This window comes from Leptosomus discolor, chromosome 7, assembly GCF_034619465.1.
Source record: "Leptosomus discolor isolate bLepDis1 chromosome 7, bLepDis1.hap2, whole genome shotgun sequence".
Taxonomy (NCBI): Eukaryota; Metazoa; Chordata; class Aves; order Leptosomiformes; family Leptosomidae; genus Leptosomus; species Leptosomus discolor.
The window spans coordinates 61,694,534-61,718,273 of NC_141397.1; the positions used below are offsets into that span (position 1 = coordinate 61,694,534).

General features: G+C 41.2%; 1 protein-coding gene across 1 annotated transcript; it reads left to right on the top strand.

Annotated features, from left to right (window-relative positions):
- The first annotated feature begins 1,826 nt into the window (after positions 1-1,826).
- Positions 1,827-23,740, top strand: ZBBX (zinc finger B-box domain containing). The gene is made up of 18 exons (XM_086468481.1): positions 1,827-1,894; positions 2,491-2,604; positions 3,212-3,305; positions 5,025-5,073; positions 5,654-5,757; positions 12,230-12,397; positions 12,895-13,069; positions 13,966-14,086; positions 14,625-14,752; positions 14,982-15,084; positions 15,424-15,531; positions 16,481-16,512; positions 17,827-18,071; positions 18,899-19,058; positions 19,604-19,759; positions 20,727-20,963; positions 22,581-22,716; positions 23,665-23,740. The coding sequence occupies exons 1-18, from the start codon at positions 1,827-1,829 to the stop codon at positions 23,738-23,740; spliced, it is 2,274 nt and encodes a 757-aa protein (XP_086324607.1).

Below are 23,740 nucleotides of genomic sequence, written 5' to 3' on the forward strand. Positions count from 1 at the left end.
CTTATAAAAAGTAGGATTATGGTCTAATAGCTATTAAAGGAATTCGTGTATTTTCTCAGGACCATTCAGGTTTTTGATCACCTCCTGTCTAGCTATATCCCCTGTTATCTATAACTTGATGCTTTTTTTTTTCCCCACCCAGTATTACTGTATTCCTGAAACTTTGCAGATGGTTTTGTCTCTGATACTATCACTACTTTTCAGTTACCTCTTTAAATATTTGCTTCCAGTGGAGTATGTTAAAGTTTATAAAACCCAGTATCATTTATATGAGTTAACTACTTTCCCTCCTTGAGCTGGGTAAGCTGGGTCTGTCATTTACCCCTGTTTCTACTTTTAAGTAGCCTTTGGGTGACATCAAAACCAGTGTTATCCCTGCCTGTCTATATGCGCTAGCCCTGCCAGCACACATTTGCTGATAGAAGAACCTTCCTCTCTTCAAAGTTGACAGAATCTTGTTTTATCTTAGAATGTGATGAAACAGTAATTGTTTCAACGTGATAAGAAAGAACGGAGTACTGAGTTTTTCCGGCACAGCAAGAGACATGTTTTGTGCGCACACCTGACATTTCTGTCAGCGCTGAAGTGTCGTTGCTTTTACGTTCTGTAGCACCAGGTGTTTTCATAGACTCACAGAACGGTTTGGGTTGGAAGGGACCTTAAAGACCATCTAGTTCCACCCCACTGCTGTGGGCAGGGACACCTCCCACCGGACCAGGGTGCTCCCAGCCCCATCCAACCTGGCCTTGAGCACTGCCAGGGAGGGGGCAGCCACAGCTGCTCTGGGCAACCTCTGCCATTTTCAACAGTTTATAATGTGCCATTGACAGGTGTTTTGCCTCATAGAGGGGGGTGTTATTTGGACACATTTTAACTGTATACATGGTCATTTTCAGGTTTATGTGCAAACAGGCAGCAGAGCTTTTGCTCTTGAGCTCAGTTAGACGTTTGATGTATTTCACACACTAAACCTCTCCACATCACTTCAGTTAGGTCCTGCTTTGAGCTGGAATCTGATCACCAACCACTGGAAGAACAGTTTCCAAACGCCCTGTCAGCTGTAAGTCTCTGGACTATAAAATTGTTTTTTTCCTTTTCCATATGCATCCCAGCAGCGCAAATAAATGCTCAGCTTTGGCACTGTGCTTGAAATGGAGTGTTGGCCCATTTCTTCCAGCAGCCTGCTTAGCCTGTACTAGTCACACTGCAAACATTTTGGCGCAGGGTGGGTGCGGATGGGGAGCTTCAGTTTGGACTCTGTGCTGTATGAACTTAATTGTTGGAAGAGTATTTTACAACCCAGGGAAAGATATTGGCTTTAACATACCGCTGTCTTGAAGTTTTGAGAGTAGGGAGTAACTCTGCTCTGCAAGTTACCGTGTTCTTTGGTATCAATTGGTATGTGTCAAGACATTTATCTTTCCGAATCAGTTGAGGTGGTTTGACTTCATAGCCGTTGATACAATTTTCTCTTTCTCTGTGCTTTCTGTGGGTCAAGAAAGCTGTGTTTTATTTAATATTAAACTGCTTTCATCGAGCTGTAGGGAATTGCCCAAATGAAACAGACAAGTAAATCTTTTCCCTGTATTGTAAATGGGATAAAAAGTTTTCCTTTCAGTTAAATTTAATTTAGAGTTGCTTTAGGGTTTTATTGGCACTTCATATAAAGAAGTTCTCTGTTCTGTGTTTCTCCTTCTATACACTAATATTCTTGGATTTGTAACAAGTTTTTACTGTTTTAATTTCAATCGAATTCCCATTTCAACAGGTTGCTAACTGTAGATCATTGATATTCTCTTTTTTTAGGAGAGATTTTACTGGGTATCATGAACATCAATGGTTTTGTAATGCTCCCAGGCTCAAAAACTGGAACCCCAGTGAGATTAAAAGCAAAGTAAGTGCATTTTATTTGATTGTAATAGAGATGTTTTTCATCATTTTTGATAAGTTTTAATGCAACAGTAAGTAGAAAAGCTTATTTGTGTAAGAGCAAGAAGAATCGTGATGTGTTTCTTTTCTAGTATTTTCCGTACGCTTTTATCCTGAAGCCTTTCTTTTCTTAGACTTCCATCTACTTGCTGAGTAAGTTAGAGGTCTTAGGACTCTGTATGTCTAACATACATGCTTTGTAAACAACTGGTACTAAAGAATTCACTGGGGTAGTTTATTTGAATATAATTAAGCAACAAACCTTTCCGAATACAAACACAATCGTTTCATTTTATTTCGTGGGCCACTCTGAAGCTTATCTTGGAATAGGCATATCCCTGTCAGCATTCCCCTAGGCAATGACATATTCTTGGGTCCAAGGAGTTTGCCCTGCCCTAAATTTTCCAGAACTTTTTTCAGCCTTGCTGGGAGATAGAAGGGTGACGTGCCTTTAACGACAAATTTTTCAACTGTTTCTTCTTGCCGCTTTAAACTTCTTCAGGTACCTTTCTGTCTTGCATGTAACTTCTAATGAGTATTTTACTACTTTAACTCTTCCAGAACTGTCAGAGAATTGCGGTTGGAGAAAGTGCAGTTAGAAGCAGAAAATGAAGAGATGGAGAAGAAATTACAGCAGCTGCGGTCAAACATGAGCAGAGAAAAAGAAGAGAGAAAGTAGGTTAAATTTCTGTTTCAAAAAAAAGGAATCCACTGAGATGCTCCCTCCACACCCCCCTGCCGCAGGCGGGATCTCTTGCCAAGTTTGGAATTCACAGTAGCGTTCAGTCTCCTCTCTCCAGCCTTTCTTCCCAATGATAAACTTGCCACCCTATGGCTTTCTGATTTTTAAACTCCAGTGTGACATTTAATTTTTTTTTTTTAGAAGTAAACTGACAAATCCTTTCTGGCAGGGATATTCCTTCAGCAGCAGAGATCCCTTTTCCTCATTTATCCTCTCTTCTCCCTTTTTCCCCTGTCCGATTGGAATGGTCACCTTAGTTGTAAAGCAGGAGACAGAAAGTAGTTTCTCTTCCAGTGTTTCCGTCTCATTTCTGAAGAGGATGCTGTCCTTAATATCGCTTTGATCCTGTCTCTCATGCAGGAGCTGTGAAGCAGGTTTCAGCAGGATGTGTTTGTGTTTTCGGGAATTCATGATCCTATAGACAAGTATTTTATTGTTGCAATGCTCTGTTCTTACATAAAAACCTGAAGGAAAACCTTTACGCTCCTCTTGCTTACAGAAGACGTAATTTGTAAGATCTTTCTTGCTCTTGATTCATAGGAAATCAAGTGCTTATCACTGGAAATATGGACAGGCAGGACCGATGACCATCCAAGCCCGAGTTTTGTCACAAAGCAAAGAAACCAAAAAGGTAGTAAACTGTCAGTATATTTGCAGGTAAAGCGATTGAAAACAAAAGATTTAGAACTCGATTTCGGCTACAGATCATGGGAATTTTAAATACTGTAAAAATAAAAGGTTAAGCACCTTCTGAGTAAAATTTCGGATTGTTTGTTTTTCCATGCCAGGCTTATGGTTCCCTTTGAGCTGGAGGAAGCCAAGTTCTGTTTGGTGATCTGCTGGTTTTTTAGTTGCAATGGATAGCAAATTACCATTGCCTCTAAAGATTTAATATTGTAAGAGGTTAATTTGTTAGTGATGGAAGTTCATCAGGAGCCTGTCTTTGAAAGGTCTGATGTCCATTCTGAATCTGAAATGCAAGGCTTCCTGTGAAGTTTTGAGTTCACGTTCTCCATCTTCATCGATAAAAGCGATGAGAAAGGCACACAACGTTAAAAATATGCTGCAGCTAGAGTTTTTTTCTTTAACTCAGCCGCTGTGGAAGGGCATCTGCATTCACAGTAGAACTCCTGTAGAACTCTGTGGGTCATTCTCTTCCCCACTCCGCCCCTCCTGCCTGTGCTATAGTCTCTCTTATGGTGCTGCTGGATTTCTTTCAAGAAGTACAGAAGGAGACTCCCTGTAATTCCCTCTTGGAAATGACTAGGGCAATTTTGCTCAAAGTCTCAAAAAATACTAAGGATAAGGCAGACCTATGGGAATGGTAAAAGTTGGTCAGTTTGTAAGTAGCTGAAGACTGGACCTTGTGGCGAGTGTTACCACTTCCAACTGGAATAACCTGGTCTTCATAATTCATTCTGTGGTGAAATAAATTCATCGCTTTAATAGCTTAGGCTCTTGTCCTTGAGGCTTTATACATCGTGGAAGCAAGCATTAGGTGTATCCACCATCCCATAACGTTCACCAGTGCTGTTAAAATATCAATTGCGATAACAGAGCTTATGTTCTTGACTTGTTCCATGAATTACTAAGAAAAATCTTTAGGAGATCCCCAAATCCAAACTAATTCAACTCTGAGATCCTTCCTCTTTCCTTTAGCAGACATTGGTGTGCCTGGAGAGGCATGCAAATTGGACTGAGTGAGGCATAAAAAGAGAGTTTTCTCTTATGATTTTTTTTTTTTTTAATGTACATATGCTGTGTTGAAATGAGAGCTGTTAATTAAGAGAGACCATTTGCAACTGGCTGAAATAAAGCTTAAATAAGTCTGAGGAGAAAACCAGGCAATGACAACGTCACAGTTGCTATTTGAAGCCTTTTGAAGCGGCAGCAGTTTGGTGTGAAGGTCTTCTCAGCCAGCACACTCAATTTCAATAAAATTGCCTGCCTGCCTGTGAGTAGAGGAGAGGATCAGAATGAAAAGGTTTTCTTTAACCCATCTCTTTCCCTTTCTCTGAGACAAGTAACTCGGAGCTGTTACTGCTTCAAGACCTCGGGTTTCAGCTGTGACGGCTGAGGAGAAGGTGCATGGGGCAGAATTTTCAAAAGGGCAAAATTAAAATGCCTGCAGATGCGTAACGGGGGGGCAGGGAAGTGAGGACAGTGTCATTTCACAAATGGGGAGGGAAACTGGTCACAGACTTAACAGCTGGTGTGAGCAATATGTGGAGTTTTTAAGTACATGCTTAGCTATTTTCCTAGAAACAGTAACACTTTAATTCTATAAAAGTTGCGCTGTTACTCATTTCATTAGCACCTTATATATATATGTATGTAAACTCTTCCAATATAGGTTTCCTCAGGAAAAGTGAAGTTGCAAATACTCAAAGAGCAGACTCGAGGTAAAGACATCTCTGTTCACCAAATAAAAACTCACAAACTTCTGGTAGAGTATCTGCTTCTGGGAGGCTGCTGCAATTAAGCAATAAAGAAATCAGAGACTGGAGCACTGGGTTTGTGGCTGTCCTGGTTTGGCTGGGACAGAATCCCAGCCCAGCCGTGCCGGGCAGGGCGTTAACAGGCTCAAGCCAGCCAGGGCAGCTGCCCTGAGTGAGCTACAGGGGTGGCCCATCCCATCCTGCCATGGTCAGTATAAAGGGGGAAGGTTGGGTGAGGAAAGGGAGCTCCTGGGGGGTTATTCCTGCTGGGATTCCTCCTGCTCCTCCTCTGGCTTCTCCCTGCTCCTGAGGACTGGGTATTCATCTGGCTGAGTGTAACTCTGCAGATCTCTGTGGCGTTGGTGGTGTCTGACTAAAATCTGTTCTCGCTCCCACCCATGAGTCTGCTTTCCTGATCCCCCCCCTGGCTGGTGGGGGGTCATGGGGTGACAGAGTGACTGTTACAATTTTGCCCTGGATACAGGCTAAACGTAGACAGTTGGTTGTTGATTTTTTTGTGTGTTTTTTTTTTTTTTTTTTTCAGAGCCAGTGAAAAAAACATTTAAGCATGAAATGTCTGTAGCTCATGAAAAATTTGAAGTGAAGGGGATAGCATGTGGACTGGGTCAAGTTAAGAGCGCGCTGCTGGTGAGTAAGAGGTTTAAAAAGCGCTGTAGCAACAGGCCATAGCGTGTACGTAGAGTGGCTTTGTGGCAGGGTCTGGACGTACCTGTATGGATAGTGTAAGGTGCTGTCACGTGAATGACCCTGGGTCTGCCCGGGCTGGAAGCTGTGCGTGGGCTGCACGGACAAACCGTCTGACCTGGGCTTCCCTTCCAGGCTCCTTCATGCAGAGCCCCTGTGTGGGCTGGCGTGTGTGCCCGCCTCGCCGCGACGGCGGCTTTCCGCACGTTGGCTGTTCTGGGCAGCGCGGCTGTACCGGGGTGGTCTGTGGAAGTTGTCGTGGGAGCTGCCCCCACCCTTCCCTAAGAAGGAATCCTTTTGATGGCAGTATTGCTGCTTTGAAACCGTGAAGTCAAGGAGCTCGTGTGAACTTTTAACGTTGGCTCTTCCAGTGAATTGAAGAATTTTTTTTTAATACGATATTTTTGTAGTTTATTCTGCTGGGAAAAATAAGACTTCTCGAAGATGGGTAGCTTGCGGTGCCATATTGATGATTGTGCAGCAACTGGAAAAAGGAAAAAAAATTACTGGCATTTTTGAGATTAGTTTTATCCTACTTGATTTAAATATCTTATCTTGCTGGAGTTGAAATTAAAGTAATAGTTGGGGTTTTTTTGCCTGTTTCCCAAAATATATTGATGATATCCACTTCAATGCGAGGACTTCTTGCTATGCTAACTACTTAGTTGGCATACAGTAAAGGGAGGTTTTATACCCAGATCTCCCTGAGTGGCAAGGGAACAGATTAAATGATTCTGTTACCAGTTCTGTACCAGGGAGTTGCTTTAAGCTGTTTTTTTATTAATTTGCCCAGCATGTGACTGTGACTGAAGAAGACTGATCTCTTGGTTAACGAAGGAACACTACCACATGATTAAAATAAGATACGCGGTTTCAGGCAAACGGGGCAAAACAGAGTGGTCTGTGAATATTTTGTAATTTTAAATACTTTGATAAGCACCAGGGCACATTTTTCATTCTGACCGCTTTCCGAGCTGTCACGTGCTGGCTGTATTAGAGTGGAAATTGGTATTATCAAGTACGAGGTGATTTATTTTTAATAGAGGGTTTTTGCCTTTTAGCAAGTGTAAATAGCAAACCTAGCCTCCAGAACATGAGAGAGCCCCCTACTATTCGATTTTTGAAGTAGCTTGTTGCAAGTTGAGTAGTTCCGTTGTTGAATAAGAAAACAACATTTTTATTCTAGAAAAGTAGCATCTCTCTCAGAAAGATCACCCCCCTGCCCCATAATACGTGCCATGGTGTATTTGTGTTGCTTTTACAGCAAATCAAAGCAGTGGGAGCTGCTAACGCTCAAACCTAAAGGAACAGGTATTTCATTTGTGTGGGTCTTTTGGTTCGTTTTCCTTAGGGAAAAAATACCTGCGGATTTTAAATTTCTCTTAAGATTGCCTGGCATCAAAGCCACCGGGATTTAGTCTCCTTTGATTCTCTGTTATTTTTTCTCTCGCCCTCGCCCATCTCATTAGTCCTCACCTAAAAATTAACGCCCTGCCTGTGCAGTGAAGCCGAACGCCCCCAACAGCGCTGGGGGTGCGCGTTTCCTTCGCGCGGTCCCAGCCGCGCTGGAAACCCCCGTCTGTCCGTCCGCCGGTGCCTCCCTTGGCCGAAGCGGCCCGAAGGAAGGTGTTACGGACTCGGGGTAACGGGCTGAGCGGCAGCGCGCCGCCGGTACCGCCGGTGGGCTCGGCCCGGGCTGGGGGGGTGGGAGAGGGGAACGGGCGGGAGCCCGGCGGGGTGGGGGTGTGAGGGGAGGCCGGCGGGCGGGAGCCTGGCGGGGTGTGGGTGAGGGTGGGTGTGAGGGGCGGCGGGCGGGAGCGAGCCCGGCGGGGTGGGGGTGAGGGTGGGTGTGAGGGGCGGCGGGCGGGCGGGAGCGAGCCCGGTGGGGTGGGGGTGTGAGGGGCGGTGGGCGGGCGGGAGCCCGGCGGGGTGGGGGTGTGAGGGGAGGCCGGCGGGCGGGAGCCCGGCGGGGTGTGGGTGAGGGTGGGTGTGAGGGGCGGCGGGCGGGCGGGAGCCCGGCGGGGCGTGGGTGGGTGTGAGGGGCGGCGGGCGGGCAGCCTCGCCCCGGCCGGCCCCGCTCTGCTCGCCCCGGCCGGCCCCGCTCTGCTCGCCCGGGCCGTGCCTGCAGAGCGGGCGGCGGCGCTCGGCCGGGGCGGGCCGCCAGGCGGCGCTGCGCCCCCGCAGGACGCTGCCGGCGCAGGGGAGGCCGCGGGCGCTTCCCCCGCCGCGCTCAGCGGCTGCTGATCCCCCCCGTGTTGGGGGCGCGGCCCCGCTGCGCCTCTCGCCTGTTCTGTTCAAACGTTCGCAGGAACGGGGGGGCTGGAGAGCGTGGCTGGCCTGGGGAACGGAACCAGGATTTGCGTTTTCCTTACTGCCCCCCGCCCCCATTGGGCGAAGCTGCTTCTGGGCCCTTAATTCCCGATTCCGGGAAGTCCGTAGGTCGTGAATAGCGCTTGTGAGATTAGGACAAGGCGCTGTTTTAGCGCTGCTTACGTTGCAAAGGGGTTACTTTCACGCTCTCACAGGTGACTTTCTTATTCAGTAGAAAGTTTTTCAGTTAAAGGTTTCGCAGAAGCAAATGGCATCGCTGTTTTATTGCAATACGGAGTGAGAAAAAAGTCATGCTCTCCGTTCTTGTGCCTGGAGGGGTTTATGTATGCCTCATGGGAAGCTGAGTTAAATTGAAGGAATGGTAGCGCTAGAAGTTTGTGACAAATTGCTGGCTCAGGAGATTTTTACGCAGGCTCTTTGCAATACTGATACTTTTTGAGAGTTTTCCAAGTTGTTGGATGTCAAGGAGTTTAGAAAAAAAAAATTGTAGTTACTAAAAATGGCCAGATGAGTTCGTCCATTCGTCGAAGACAGTTATATACCCTTGTGAGTATATTTAACGCTCTATGTTACCAGTAATTTAAATATACGCATAAAGAAGCTTGAAACTCTGAATTCCTACTTACTGTTATGTCTGTTCTGTCAGTTGCCACTTTCAGCATCCCTGATTCTTTCGTACTTGGATTCCACTCACAAAGGAATAAATTGTGACGAAAGTAAAACGCTATACAGCACAGTGGAGACTCAAGTTGTGTGTAGTTTTATTATTCAGCGCTGTAATATTCCGCTTCTAACATACAGCGTTGTTGTGTATCTGTTATGGAACAATAAAAATTTTATAATTTTATAATTAGAGTAGTAAAATTTCCTCTTAGAATTATTGTATAGCACTTAATTGTAATGAACTTAGATTTCTCATGCATAATGTTTGATTGCATTTCATAAATGGGTTGTAAAAACTTTTTTTTGGACCTAATTGTACATGCATTTTCGTTTCTTTTGGATAAACCCACTGGTTTTGTTCTCCTAATGTTATTCCAAATTTGATTTTGATAAATGCCATGTTTTACCTTTTAAAATACCTTTTCAAATACGTATTATTAAGCTTGTTTTAATTTTCTTTCTTTTCTGTGTTAATGATGACTGTTTTATAGCTGGACTTCATGAGTCAAAGAGAAGCCATGTCAGGAACTTTTTACAGAGAAGATGTTTGCATTCACACTTCGTTGTTAGGATTACAAAGATTCAAAGTTACTTTCTTGTGAGAATGCAAGCTGACATAAACACAGAAAACGTAGGTAGGGTCTTGAATGAGTGCAAGTTGATTTAACTATTTCAGTTCTACCCTGTGAGATTTTCATGAAGGCAAAATTTACTTTTTGATGATGTGACTGGATGTGTCATTCTGTTATCCTACTAAAATTTATTTGATGATCTCATTCGTTCTTCCCAGAAATAGAATCCTTTTAGTAATGCAATAAATTATTAAAGCTATTGATCTGATAAATACATCCTTGTTGAAATGGTGCTTGCTTATAGTATATTACTAGAGAGATTACATCATTACAAGAACATGAGGTGAGGATTTCCGGCAGTTACAGCGGGATACACCATCCTGTGAGTAATGAAAAGCCAGGGATAAATAATCTTTTTGGGACAATGTGCTATCCTGAGTTATGCAGTGGATAGAAAAGTTTTGCCCTGAGCTGTTTTGTGTGGCTATAAAAATATTTCACCAGACATGTCTAAATGCAGACTGTTTAGGATTTATATTTTTAATAGACTGTAGCAGATCTTTTAACCCTAGAACTGAAAACTGGGTGGTAGCAGGAGTAAGGTAATGATACATCATGACATTTGTATGCATTCTCTTTCAGACCTTGTTTTTTTTTTAAAAAAACCCCACCTTATTGTTGGTGGTAAACAAACTGGTTTGAGATGGGGAAGTTTCTTTGTGGGGATTAAAGGTCATACAGTGGTTCAGTGGAAGAATACAAGGCTTTAAACATAGAGTCGTGGAGTGCTGTGATCATTCCGTCTGCATCAGGAGAACTCCACCTCCTTAAGTTGTCGTGATTCTCTCCACGCACACCCCCTAACCCTGTCTTCTTTCCTCTTTTCTCCAGTCCTGCTCTGAAATGAATTAGAAACTGCCACAGATAAAGGGAGCTAAGGAAAGGGTGCAGGAAGTAGGGATGCGAAAGGTGTCTTTTGCGTTTGGACTAGAAAACTGTAGCTGTAAATTCCAGAGGGGGAAAGGATGTTACAGTCCAAGTGAGGTGATGTAATTCTTGATTTAGAGGTTTAGCTGTCTGAGTGAGGAGGAAAGGCTGTTTTTAGAGAAATTATGCAATAGAAAATTTGAAGGCAATCGCTCTAGTTGTGAGAATCCACAGCAGTGTTTTCCAGCTGTCCCGGTGGGTCATGTTGCCTCTTCCTTGGGCTTTTTCCTGCCCCCTTCCTGACTGCTTCTTTGAGAGCGGATGGTTTTGATCCCCAACCAATTTAGGCTGATTAGGCATTGAAGTAGGGGAGAACTAGTGTCCAGAGTTCGACTGCTGGGAAATTTAACATGAGGCCAGAACAAATCAGCTTTGCAAGTGTTCTCTAAAATCAGTTTTGCAATTCTTGCTCAAGTATTTTGAAGCAATCGAGCGAAATCTCAATAAAGAGGCTCATGTTGTTTATACAAATAAAACAGCAGGGTGAGCCTTTCAAATATTGATCTGATATTATACACTGTGTGCTGGGTTACCCAGAAGAACCATATATAACACCACTGTGCTTGCTCAAGGAGAGCAGATGTACTAAGCTACATCAATAAAATTACCTCCTTCAAAGGAATGTGAACTTCTGCTGTAAAGTTAAGATTATTTTCTTCATGCAGTGAAAACCAAATCAGCACAGTCTTTAGCAATGTACTTTGAATGCGTGTGCCGTAGGAAACGGGCTGAGCTGAGGAGAAAGGCGGTTACAGAGAGAGGTTCCCCTCTTCCGCTTCAAGCATGCGCTGCTGCGATCCCCATGTGTGCTACCAACGCGTGGGTGACATTGGGGGGGGAAAAAGAATTGGTATCAGTTATGGATGATTATGGACTATTAGGTTTGAGAAAAAAGACAAAGCACGCGTGTTCGGACCTCATTTATCCTGCATGTCTGTGTAAGAATCGGAGGAAGACTGCGAAAGGAAGAAGTAACGGCTGTTTGAAGCAGTTAGCCTCCCTGCACGCTCGCTGGCACGTCACAAGTACCACTGAATGTGCAACCGGCAACTGCAAAGTTGCTGGGTAGTGTGGAGTAGGTGGAGAGGAGGAGCTGTGAGTACGTTCTAGTCTTGCCATGGCTGCTTGACGTCTGTGACTCCTATTGCACTTTCTGCCTCTACCTGTACTGCTCTTGTGCTTTCGTGGTAAGGATGTGTGCCTTACTGGAGGATTTTATAGGCAAAGGATCTTTCCTTCTGGTCTTTCTCTGTGCGTAGGGAGGGGGTGTAGGGAAAGGATGAGCATAAAATATTTTTGGGTTTTCCTGATGTTCATTCAAGAGTTGATAATCAAAACCTTCATGTTCCATTTCCACGGTAATTTTCTTGGTTCTAATGGAGGTTGCAAATCAATAAATTCCCAATGTGAGTAAAACTGTTATTCTCCTCCTGTAGCTATATTTCAAACTCCTCTGGTTCTTTATAGTTTGGACTTCCCTGGATTATTTATTTTTATGTGCGAAGTTAGACCCCTCAATGAACATTTTCCTCCTGTCGACCTCTACAGGTGTGCTTCTGTCTACTGAAAAGCTTCAGGAAGCAGAAGTTTGTTAGTAAAGTACATAGCTCAGGAATTTGTGTAAATGAGATGTGCTGCATAAAATGCCTCACTGTCTGTCCTGTGTAATATCTAATGGAATACTCACGTTATTGAATTTTTGCTCACACGTTTGCACGCTACTAATTACTGGAAATTATTATGTGCTTATGTCACCGTCACTCTGCAGTATATGGTTACCTACCTGCTTTTAATATGCAGCTTGGTGGAATGTTTGAGCGTGTTTATAATAAATTAATGGTTTCATAATGTTTCCTTAACAGACAAAAGCCGATAGACGTGTTGGAAAATCGGAAGTCGTTGATTACTTCACGAAGGAAGCAGATCTGAATGCATCGAAAGTTAATCATGGACAGAAGGAAGTAAATAGCGAGCATCAGGGCACATCAGACAAGTTTTCGTCTCTGCTAGCGTCAGTAGGCAGTGCTGAGGTAGTATAAAGTTTGGGGGGAAAAAAAACCCTAAATCCTTTTTATTGTTTAGGACGTGTGAGGTGGAGCGGCCCCGGGTTTTCCCGCAGTGTGCCAGGTGAGGGGTTGGGCTGTCAGACTTGCACAGCCCGTTGACCCCGTTGATGTCTGTCGACACAATACCCATCCAGGATGTGGGCTGTCCGTGGCTGCTGCTTTCTGCCTGCCAAAGACATTTAAGTTAAATGGTTTGGGTTTTTTTGTGTGTGTGTGTGCTTACACGAGCTTTTTTTTTTTCTTATTTTGCTCTTGATAGAAAATTGCAGTTTAGTTTTGAGTAAGACCACATAAAAACTGAGTGATCTTGATTACCAGAGCAGCTAGACTAAGCCCAGAAAACGGGGTGCTGCGTTTCCATTTCCATAGCTGATGCTGAAAATGTTGTTGCTGTTGCATGTACCTGGGGAAAGGGTTGTCACCAGAACTGCTGTACTAATTGTGTTGTGGAACTGATTTAGGAACTGTCCTCAGAATCAACCTGTGCAGGCCTTGAAAATCAGGACAAAGGGTTGTTACTAAATGGTGCATTTAATGAGGAGGAATCTGCAAAGTCTTTTCAGGAAGCTTTGCTTCAATGGAGAAAAGGTTGTCGTGATCACAGAGAACAACTGGGTGCCCATGAGGTCCTATCAGGTATGATTTTTTTCTGTTTTAATTGCATTTTAGAAACATTAGGAGCTATTCTGGTGAGCTGGTGGATTTTTGATAAGTGGGTAGATGTTCTGTTAAAATAGTAAATGTTTCTTCTAAAGTTTTTCTCTCTATGTTCCTTAATAAATTAACAACAAATTAACCTCTGAAGTTTTTTTTTAATACTGTGCGGATTGGCATTTATCCCAGTTCTTGTAGTGAAATGTGGCTTTGTCCAGACTGTTTAGCTCCCATCCCTGCACTTTCCTATGGCATTGTGTCTCACATGAGACTTTAATGTAATGCTTAAGCATAAAGTCACAGCTTTTAACTGAGACAAGGAGCGTATGTGGCTCAGGATTTTCTGTGTTGTATCCAAGTACATTTTCTTCTTGCCTTCCGCAGGCTCTTAATATTTCTTTGTCCTAGTGAAAAGATGCAATCGGTTGAAGTATGCATGGAAAAACATGAAAAAACCCTCTTGTCTGGTTGGATTTGTGCAAGCTGGCCTTTTTCCTCTAGTCCATGGATGGTGTTTGCTCTTTGTGTATTTATGTACAAAAAAATATTATACTGTTTTTTTTTTTTTTTTTTTTTTCTTCTTTCCTGTGACGTGGCGGGATTTTTATCTGTAGAGCCATGGATTTCCCCCCACCTCCAATGTAATAATCTTCCTTTATGTGGGAAGCTGTAATAAATGAGTGTTTACTGGCTACGCCCGCTGCTGACTGTTGTGTAAATATAATACTGCTGGCCTTTACCTTTTGGAATTCTGCGAAGACTTAGCTAGGCACAGACTACTAATGTGACATTCATTCAAAAATAACGTAGTTAAACAGAAAGATTAGAAATCAGAATAGCTGCATTTTTATTATTTTTTTTTAAAATAATTTTAATAGGATCTGTGGGAATTTGTGAGGTACAGACCAATCTTACTGCTGCGAAGGAACCTATCCAAGTTGAATTCAAGAAGGATGGCCTGAGCTACATGGAGAAACTCTTGCTTAAGAAATACCGAAGGTATTGTTGAAGTTGCTGGTACTAATGAAAGGAGTCAGAAATACTTAATAGCATTAACAAAAATTCCATGGACACTTAAAATATTAGCTATATTATCAAGATTTAAGGTGACTGTATAGAGGGTGCTTTATTTTAATAAAATAACCATTATAACCAGACTTGGTGACTTAATATTTCAGAATTACTGCAGAGGTAGTATTTGGAGGGACTCTCTTTGCTATCAGTTAAGTGCAGAGTTTGAAGTCTGGAAATGATACTTGGTTGCTTGATTTTGGGACGTTCGCTAGAGGAGTTTTGTAGAGAAAAGGAAGCAGGATCTTCAGGGTATTTTTATAAACATTAGTGTAGTTTTGTTAGTCCCTGAGGTGCGAGGTCATCTCAATGAAATTAGAAAGAGCTGCTCCTTTGCAGCAGCAGTTAATACTGCTGCAGTAAGTAGTGTGGTGTTTCAGTTCTTTGTTTTTTTTGGTTATTTTTTTTTAATGGTTGTGGTATTATATATAAAAAATGATGACTTTGGTTTCTTTTCCTTTTTTAGAACTCCTGTCTGTCAACTTTCTGGTAGTTGCGTTAAGGATTTAAGGCCTGTGCAAACGCTGAGTGTACCTCAGGCTGTGACTGGAGGAGGGGGAGGAGGAGATGATGATGCTGTTGATGACTTAACAGGTGTATTAGATTTCTGTTTATTGAATCTAACTGTTAAATACTTTTTCTTGGGTTTTTTTTGCTATGATTGCTGGACAATTACGTACTTAAGCAGTTTCTGCTTAAAGTAAGTAACAATAATGAAAGGAGAAACTTATGGTGGTACTTAATAAATAAAAAATTTACATTTGTATAAGTGAATCTCGGACAGGAAAAAAATGAAATGCATCAAACTAACTGTATTTTGTAGCTGAAGAGGTGAGGAGATACTGGACATCTGTTTTTAGAGAGGAAGCACCCATCACTGTTTCTGAAAGTGCAGAGTCCTCTTTGAAAATTGAGTTCCTTGATGATGTAAGTATGTAATAAAGGACTTCATGAATCTTCACAGTGATCCAAAGTGGTTTGTTTAGCTGGCGATCTGTTAAATATTTAAAGTAGCAACAGCTAAATCATTCCTAATTAAAGAATGGTGCATTTTTTTATCTTTTCCATCCAAATGTGGAAAACTTAGCTCTCCAAAGTTTTCCTGTGATTTTTTTTTTTTTCGTGTTGTGTCCAGGGACCCTCACTATGCAGAAATTGTACAAAAATAAAATCTGCAGGCTTTTAATTACTCGAGTTAATGTTGTGTTGTTTTTTTTTTAATTTTAATCTATTGCTGAATATGATTTTGGTTTGTTTTTTAATTGGTCCTATGGCAAGGTTTTGGAAGAATCATCTAACTTTTTGGTGATGGAAGCTGGGGCTGTGGGAATGAATAAGCAAGGAAAAGCTGAACCACCGAAGCAGTTTGGAAGGTATCAGAAATGCAGAGATTATTTGGAAGAGAAAAAAGAATAATCATGTCTTCTGACTTAGTTACATTCCTAAATAAGGAGCTTTTGTATTTGCAGACGGTTGTACTTGCTATGAATGAGAATCCTTAACGGTAAATTGTTTGAAGGCATGGTTAAGATACACATCATCTCATTCTTGGTGCAAGACATAGACTGTGCCAGTGTCATGGCACTTAGTCACTGCTTTCCCTTCCTTTACATTTCTTCCAAGATCCTGTCTGTGACTGCTGGTTTTGTGCTTGAAAATTTTCATTTGAATGACCTAATGATTTGGTGATTAATTTGTCAGATATTCTAAGAACAGTTTGGCAGTTAATGGGCATATGGCATATTTGCCATTAAAGTTAGTGAATAGTAAGTTTGAGTCTTTGGCTTTGTGAGTGAGCCACCAAGGTATATTAATTGCCTGTAATTGGAGAGACATCACCTTGAAAATTCTTAATTTTGTTTGCTCAATCACTCCAATCTTAAATTGTATGAGATACGTTTCTTCCTATGTGTATGTCCTGAATTACAGGTAGAATTTCTCTTCTGTGAGTGTTTATCTCAGTAGGAGCAGGGACTAGCATACAGACAGCTCTGTGGTCAGTGTTGTGTACTTTTAAGGTACTCTCACTCGACTAATCTTGTAATTCCAGGCGAAAACTAAGAGTCCTAATAATTAAAGATGCATGTGCAGTTCTTCTGATCTCCCAAAATTTGTTTGAGTAGATGTGGTCTGGTTTTATGATATTGTATTTTTCTGTTCTTTCCTCCTTCCTCTGTTTCAAAGTAGTTCAGCAGTAGCAGATCAGAACAACAAAGTACCAGACCTTCTGCCGAGAGAAACCGTGGGCAAAATGAGAAAGTCATCTTGTCATTTAATTTCCACAGCTGACGCTCAATATTTTTTACCTTTTCCTCCTGACAGAAATCCTGTTTCTTCTAAAGAAATTTCTCAAGGTAAATGTTACAAGTTATTTGCGCAATACACGTAAGTGTATCCAGTTTTATTGTTCTCATATAGGATGGGATAGTCAACTACAATGGGTGTCAGAAAAAAATGATTAAAGGTGGTTAAATCGTGTACCATTCCCTGAGCTATGCAGGTCTCCCTTGACCATAATTTGATGGGCTGTGCAAGCGATTTTGAAATGATAGGCATTCACTGTGACAGTGATCTCACAGCTGTGAGCTCATATTTGAGGGAGAGACTGCCCCAATATGGGCAAACAATGTTCCCAAAATGGAAACAAACCCATTATAAAGCAGATGAAGTGATCTTACAAACCTCTCTGTTTATCTGTCCTATATTAGATTAAATGTATGGCACGTGTCCTTTTTATGTAGAAAAGTGCTTTTATATGGATAGGTTGAGAAACTGTATAAATGATTACCTGTTCTGCATGAAAGGTTATAATTTGTGTGTAAGTATCCCAGTGCTTGTTGTGTGTCAGTGAAATTGCCATGAAAGTTTGGCAGCTTTATTTTGTGGCACTCTTAAGGCATCCCAAAGACCTTACTCTGTGTCTGAAAACTATGTAGAATGTATTTAAACTTTTTTTTAATATGATGAAATAAGTTGGAATGTAAGGATGGCTTGATTTCTTATTCTTGCAAGTACCAAACAATTGCTGCAGCACTTCAGAACCTCGCACTCCTTCCCTTTGTACTTCAAGAAACTGCTTATTTAAGTCTTCAAATGTGGAAAAGCAAACGAGCTGACTAATGAGGGGTGATTTATGTGCTTCTTTGGGCACAGGATTAAAAAAAAAAAAAAAAGGCTGTGTCTTGTATAAACAAAGAAAAAACAGCTTGCAGAATCACTCACAGCCTGGTAGTATGTATTTCAAACCATTGTGCTACTTTTAAGGAAACTTTAAGAAATTGCTACTATTGCAGTTCTTATGCTGGCACTGGTTAGATTACAGCATTTAAAATGCAAACAAACCACAGTAGCTTGGAGGAGTAGTTGGAAATGTGCTAAGATTATTATCAAGATCTAATGTTTTTGTAGGCAGTGGAGTACAGGAGTATGTGCATTAGGTATGGAACTGGTACTGCTACCTGGTCAGTCTAGTCCGTGTGTGTTGGCATTCGTGGCTATCAGGCGGGAAGCTGATGAAAGTTAACTGTTCTTATTGGTAATTTTATGGCTTAGGGATAACTTCAAGGAGGTGTCATAGTTTAAGTTGATGAAGAAAATATCGTAGACTTGCAGGTTGTAATTCATAGTCATTTCTGTTAAAAAAAATAAATTATTTTGTGCTTTTGTAGAAAAAATGTTTGTCTGCAGTCTTGAAAGAAATGCAGTGCAAAAGGAGAGTACTAAACTGAAGACTATGAGAAGATCACTTAGCTCCTGTAAACTACCTGAGAAGATTTTGAGCTCTGCTGAACTAATAAGCAACAAATATCTCCTTGAGACACAACTGCAGAAACCCAATAAAGCTTCACAGGAACCAGGCAGCGTCTGCAATAGCCAGAGTTTGGTTTTGCCTGTAATTACAAAGTCTTCAGTGGTAAAATATTTTATCTTTGACTGCTAAATAGATAAATTATGTTGCTTAATCTATTTTCCCAGTTGCATGAGGCAACATATGTTGCTGAATCAGTAGAGAGATAATGATTGTTATATGGTTACCGTGAAATATTCTACTGCTTTTTTCCATTCTCCTCCAGACCCCCTCTCCTCCTCTTAAAGCAATCAAGAGTAGAGTTTTAGTCAGAGGATTGTCACTGCCTACTGTATTTCATCTGTAGGGGATGAAGGCCCCTGTACTTTCCAATTTCTATTGTCAGTCTTCTCTCGATGTTCAAAAAAAGCAAAAGAAAGAACCAGTTAGTCTCAGAAAAAAGAAAAAAAAAAAAGGTGCATCGGGGGAGAAGGCAGCTCTTCCCATGTTCATATTAAGGTCACTTCACCTCATGGTTGAATGCCAAAAATTGTAGATACTCTTATCTAACCTCAATAATTCAAATGTTCTTTTGCTGAACATCAAATTGAAAGCAAAAAATCATGGAGGAGGTTGAGACGTTACATTTGGAGTCCTAGTTAAACAGTATGACGTTAGCTGATGTGCACAAGGGTAAGTGAAAATGAGCAAGAACTGCTTTTCTTGTCCCCATTCAATCAGTGGAAGAACAGACTCAAACTCTCACAACGTTAGCAATGGAAGCTTATAGGATTTTAAAGCAAATATCATGCAAAACAGTCATCCTTGTGGCTATCTGTTACACCAGGCTATCAGAATCATTCCAAGTTTTATGAAAGGAGCATTTTGTTAATGTAAACTTGCAAGGGCAACTTATGAAGTTTCCTGTTTCTAATATCTGTGTTTTATTTGAGTTACAGGATGTAGCCAGAAGACAGAAACCTGTTTCTACACAGTATTGTGGATTTGAAGGCTTCTTTGCCGTAGGTGCAAACTGTAAACAAGTAATGCTTGAAGCATGTTCTTCAGTGTGTGCTGACTCTAGCCCTGTGGAGAGTAGTATCCTGTTTCCAGGTAATGCCTTGTGAATAAAATCCTCAAACAATATCCATATTTATCACTGTTTCTGTAAGACATCCCTCTCTTTGGGTAACTCGGATCTAGCTTACTTTTAGAAGTCACTTTGAGGTAGCAGTCATGCCGACATGCACAACTGGTGCTGTGGAAGGATAAAATAAACTTACTACCTTGAGGTAAACTGCGTCGGTATAGCGCCATAGATTTATATGGCTCTTTGTATCCCTTGGGAGGTTGGTCCTGGTAGGAATTTCCACTTTTCTTTTTGCGTAATATACATCACTAAAGAATGCTTTTAGTGGTGTATGTGAAACAGCGTGTGAAATGATTGGTGAACGTGAATATTGATTCCATCAAGTCTATCACTTGAATTTAAGCTTGTTAGTGTGTTAATATGACCTCTTTTTCTTTTTACATTATGTGTAGGAAATCTGTTGCATGAGTTCTTCAGATCACACAGCTTAAATGCAGCGAATATAGTAACAGCAAATGCATATTAACACAAAACCTGCAAATAATTTCCTCATACTTTTTGATTTCAGGAGATGGGAAGTGGGTTACTGAAAGGAGCTTAAGGGAATTTGCTGATGACTCTGTAGTTCAAGGTGTCTTAGAAAGTTGGCTGAATAGACCTTCGAGTGGTTTGGAGACTCACAGTAGAACTTCTCCCCTGATGGCAGCGTGGAGTTCATACCCAGGTAAGGACAGCAACAGCTTTGAGGTCCTACTTTAACAGGTTCATTTTCCATATGTGAAAAGTGGAAGTGCTGACTATGGTGATTCTGTTGAATTTAGGTAATTTTTAAATCTTCATCTAAGTATTTGTGTTTTGGGTATAATGGCTTATTGTATACATGGCATTGTTTTCATAGGAACGGGCTTTTGAGTTAAAAGTTATCTCTTTCCAGCTGTCACTAATAATTCTTTTTATTGTGCTTATTTTCTATCCCTGCTTCTACTCCATTACTCCCTTCTTAGCTTCAATATTTAGATAATAAACTGTCTAGAACAAGATTATGTATTACTGTGTGTTTTGCAGCATCTAGTACAATATGGTTTTGATCTAATAAAAGATTTTTTTATGCTACTGCTTATTACATGAACTATAAGAAACAAGGAAACAAGTAATGCATAACTGCGTCTGCACTTTTTAGTTACTTTTCTCAATTTCAACTGTCTCCGTCTCAAGGAATGTAGCTTATGCTATTTCTCTCAGCTTAAGCAACCAGTTTGGCATTTTAATTTTGAAAACACTATGTGCGGAAATTGAAACTGTCAATTTTGAATCCTAGAAAAATATTTCAAAGTGTCTGTATTATATTCATGTTGCCTCAAATTAAAAAAAGACAGAACCAAAGTTTTAAGCTTTCTAGACGCATCATGAGTCTCTCCCCTCCCCCCAAATTTGTGCCATTGTACATAATATTTAAATATATATTTTTTTTTTCCGAAAGATACTCCTGAGGTATGAGGTGCTACTTCCTGATATAATTGGAAACTCTTTATTAACACTTATTAATTCACATTCTTAAGCAAAATCAATAGTCTGTTCAGATCAATTCATAGTTTTAACTACAGTTAATGTCATTAATGAGCTGAGATGAAATTCTCTTTATGTGTGAAATCTTGAATTAATGGAAGTTGTGAACTTTTCTGGTATTTCAGGGAACGATTCTAGAAGACCTTGGTCAACAAACATGCGACGCTGTAAACTGACTGGAAATGGTCCAACAAACACGCATGGAAGACCAAAGAGTTCGCCTGTGGATACGTGTCGAGTTGATACTGAGCTATCAAAACCCAAGTGCCTTGATGTAATGAAACAAGACGAGTGTCTTTGGGAATATATTGCTGACCAAGAAGCCCTGCTTACTCTGGAAAAAGAATTACAAAGTTATACAGGTAAGTGGCAGTACAGCTTTTTTTTCCCCCCTTGTACTTACAAGTAAGGTAGTGAAAACAAGTAGCTATTCCGTTTGCCTTCTCAGATCTAACTGATTGTGATACAAGAACGTACTAAACCGTTGGATGATGCAAAGCTCTTTTGTGGCTGAACGGTGATTTGGTTCCATTTGATCGTACTCGAACCGACCCGTCGTTTAGTAGAAGCAAAGTGTTTCACGTGACTTGTCTTATTTATCCCTTGAGGTTTTTGCAAAAATCTGCAGGATGTGCTAGATACTATTTAAGGCCATAAATTTCTTTTAAATAGGTATCCTTTCCTTGGGTATTTAACAACAAACAGCCCAGGCGTTGTTAGAAGTTTGATTGCTTTGATGCAAGGGTAGCAAGCAGGGGAAGTGATGGGCGGGAAACTTTATAAATCTGTCCTGAGGAGAACCATCTCTAGTAAGGCGCAGTAGACATGGCATTACCTCTCATTTTGGGCTTGACTCAAGCCCCTTTCCTCTGCCTTTTTAAACCCATCTCCTTGTTTTTCTGGGGTGGGGGAAGTGGCAGGCGGGCAAAGCCAGTCGGTTGTGGTTGAACAGAATGAGTGAGTTCTGGTTTTGTTCTTTGAATACAAGAGGGGAAAAACTCCAAACAATTGGGTTGTTTCCTTTCCATCTCGGTGAGGAGACAGATCGAGTGTGTAAGATGCTTCGTGCCATGAGCAACCTTGATATACTGCATCTCTTGGGCTGTAACATGGTCCCTCCCTTCTGAGTGCTATGGTGCTTGTGTTGGCAGGTCCTGGCGATGATGCATCTTCACTAAACAAAAGCAGTCTGGATTCCAGAGTGTTCTATCTTAAAATGTTTTTAGCTTTAGGTTTTGCTGTATTTTTTCACACAGCTCTTCGGAGGCTTCCAAATACCACATTTCAGGACAGCTGTCCTTCCCTTTTTGATACGTGCTCATCGGAACTCGTGTTTTTGGAAGAGTTTCTGGTGGTAATGCTTGAAGAATGAACATGTATTCAGAGACGAACAAGGAGAGAAGTTATTGTTGAACTGTCCCGTTCTTTCTCTCCCTTTTTGTTCCACTTTGGAATGTTTTTCACTCATTTGTAATTTGGTAGCTGAGACTTCTGGCTAGCTGGCAAAATAGTAACGTACTTGCATGTGTGTTGATGAAGAAGCACAGACTGTGACCCCAGCTGATCATGTCTCTGTGTTGGGGTATATCCTGTTACTCTGTTCTAAATATGTGCTGCCGTTAGTCAGCTGCCCAGGTTCTACATTTGCTGGTGTACTTTGAGGTCACATAGGTTTCATGGGCTCCCTACATAAGGTTTCAGATTGTATGAAATATGAATTCATATTCATATTCATACTGCCTAAACACCTTCGAAGCAAACCCTCTCCGTTGCTTCTAATGATGCAGGAGCCATGTAATAAAAAGTTATAATTTATTTGAGGACTTGTGGTGACATCACAGGCTTCCTCGGCTGGAGTTCTTTTGAGACTTTTAATGGCAAGTTTTTTGTCGATACCGTGAAATTCTTTAACATCGATAGTGTAGATACTGCATTATTTTTGTTTATATTTGTCCCTGAAATGACCTAAAATATTTCAGGTCCTGAAAAATGTTACGGCTTAACTTCTGAAGGTGCAGCCTCCTCTGGCAGACACTCAGAGAAGATACATAGAAATAGAACAGGTTTCCATAAAAACCTGGAGCTAAAAAAAGGCAGCAGATTTGACACTCTCAGGTAAGTTAAACTTGCCGAGCATCTTTTTATGGTATTGTAAAATGCTCAATATGCCAAACATCTTGCCAGAACTGAAATAAAAACAGCCTTGACTTTCTGATTGTCCTTTACAGGTGGATTACAGAAGTCAGTATGACCTATTTTGTATCTTGATGTTCTAAGCCAGTACTGGCAGGCAGCTCAGATTAAGAATTGAGTGATGTATTTTGTTGTTGGGACTCCAAACTATAAATTTTGGGATTATGTGGGGGTTTTTTTAGTGCACTGGCTTTTGTTGATATACAGCACTGAGATCTATGAAGTGCATCTTTTACAAATCATGTAAGTTCTTTGCTTGTGAGGTACCTTTAAAAAGAACAGTTGTGAGCTGGTGAGCCGATAACGTTCCGCTCGCCATAGTCTGTGATATATCTGTTATGGCCTTGGAGACTGAGGAGGTGACTGGAAACAAGGGAGTTCCCCAAAGTTCTGTCATCATTGATTTCTTACTGTGACCTTGTCACTAGTAAGGGTCAGTGAGACACGGTGAGGTTAGCTGCATGCTCTGTGAATGTGGCTGATTCAGAGAGGTTTTTTGGTTTTGTGTTCATTATATTGAAATTGCAGGTCAGTAGAAAACTGAACAGTGTTTGCAAATAGTGCAGACAGTGTGAATGAGCTTTCCTAGCTTACGTGTTCTGCGATGTGGGATTTCTCTATTAAGGCACAATAGTGACAATGTTATTTACTTCCTACTTGTTTAAGAGGTGAAGATATGTGTGACAAAAACTGAGGGGGGAAAAACTGAATATAGTAGCTTGTAATGTGTGTATACTTGCAAAATATGCAGCAAAAGCTATTTTCCTGTCTTTTAGTTCTACATATGTGAACATATGTCGCCAAGGCTTAAAGCAGAGTAGCTTGAGGAATTTGAGCTGCTGAAAATCACTGTGGTATGTTTTTTTTAAGGGGCTGGGCTGAAAGCCAAATGGATGATGAGGAAGAAATTCTGGAGGATAAGCAACAGGTTCTTGCATTACAGTGA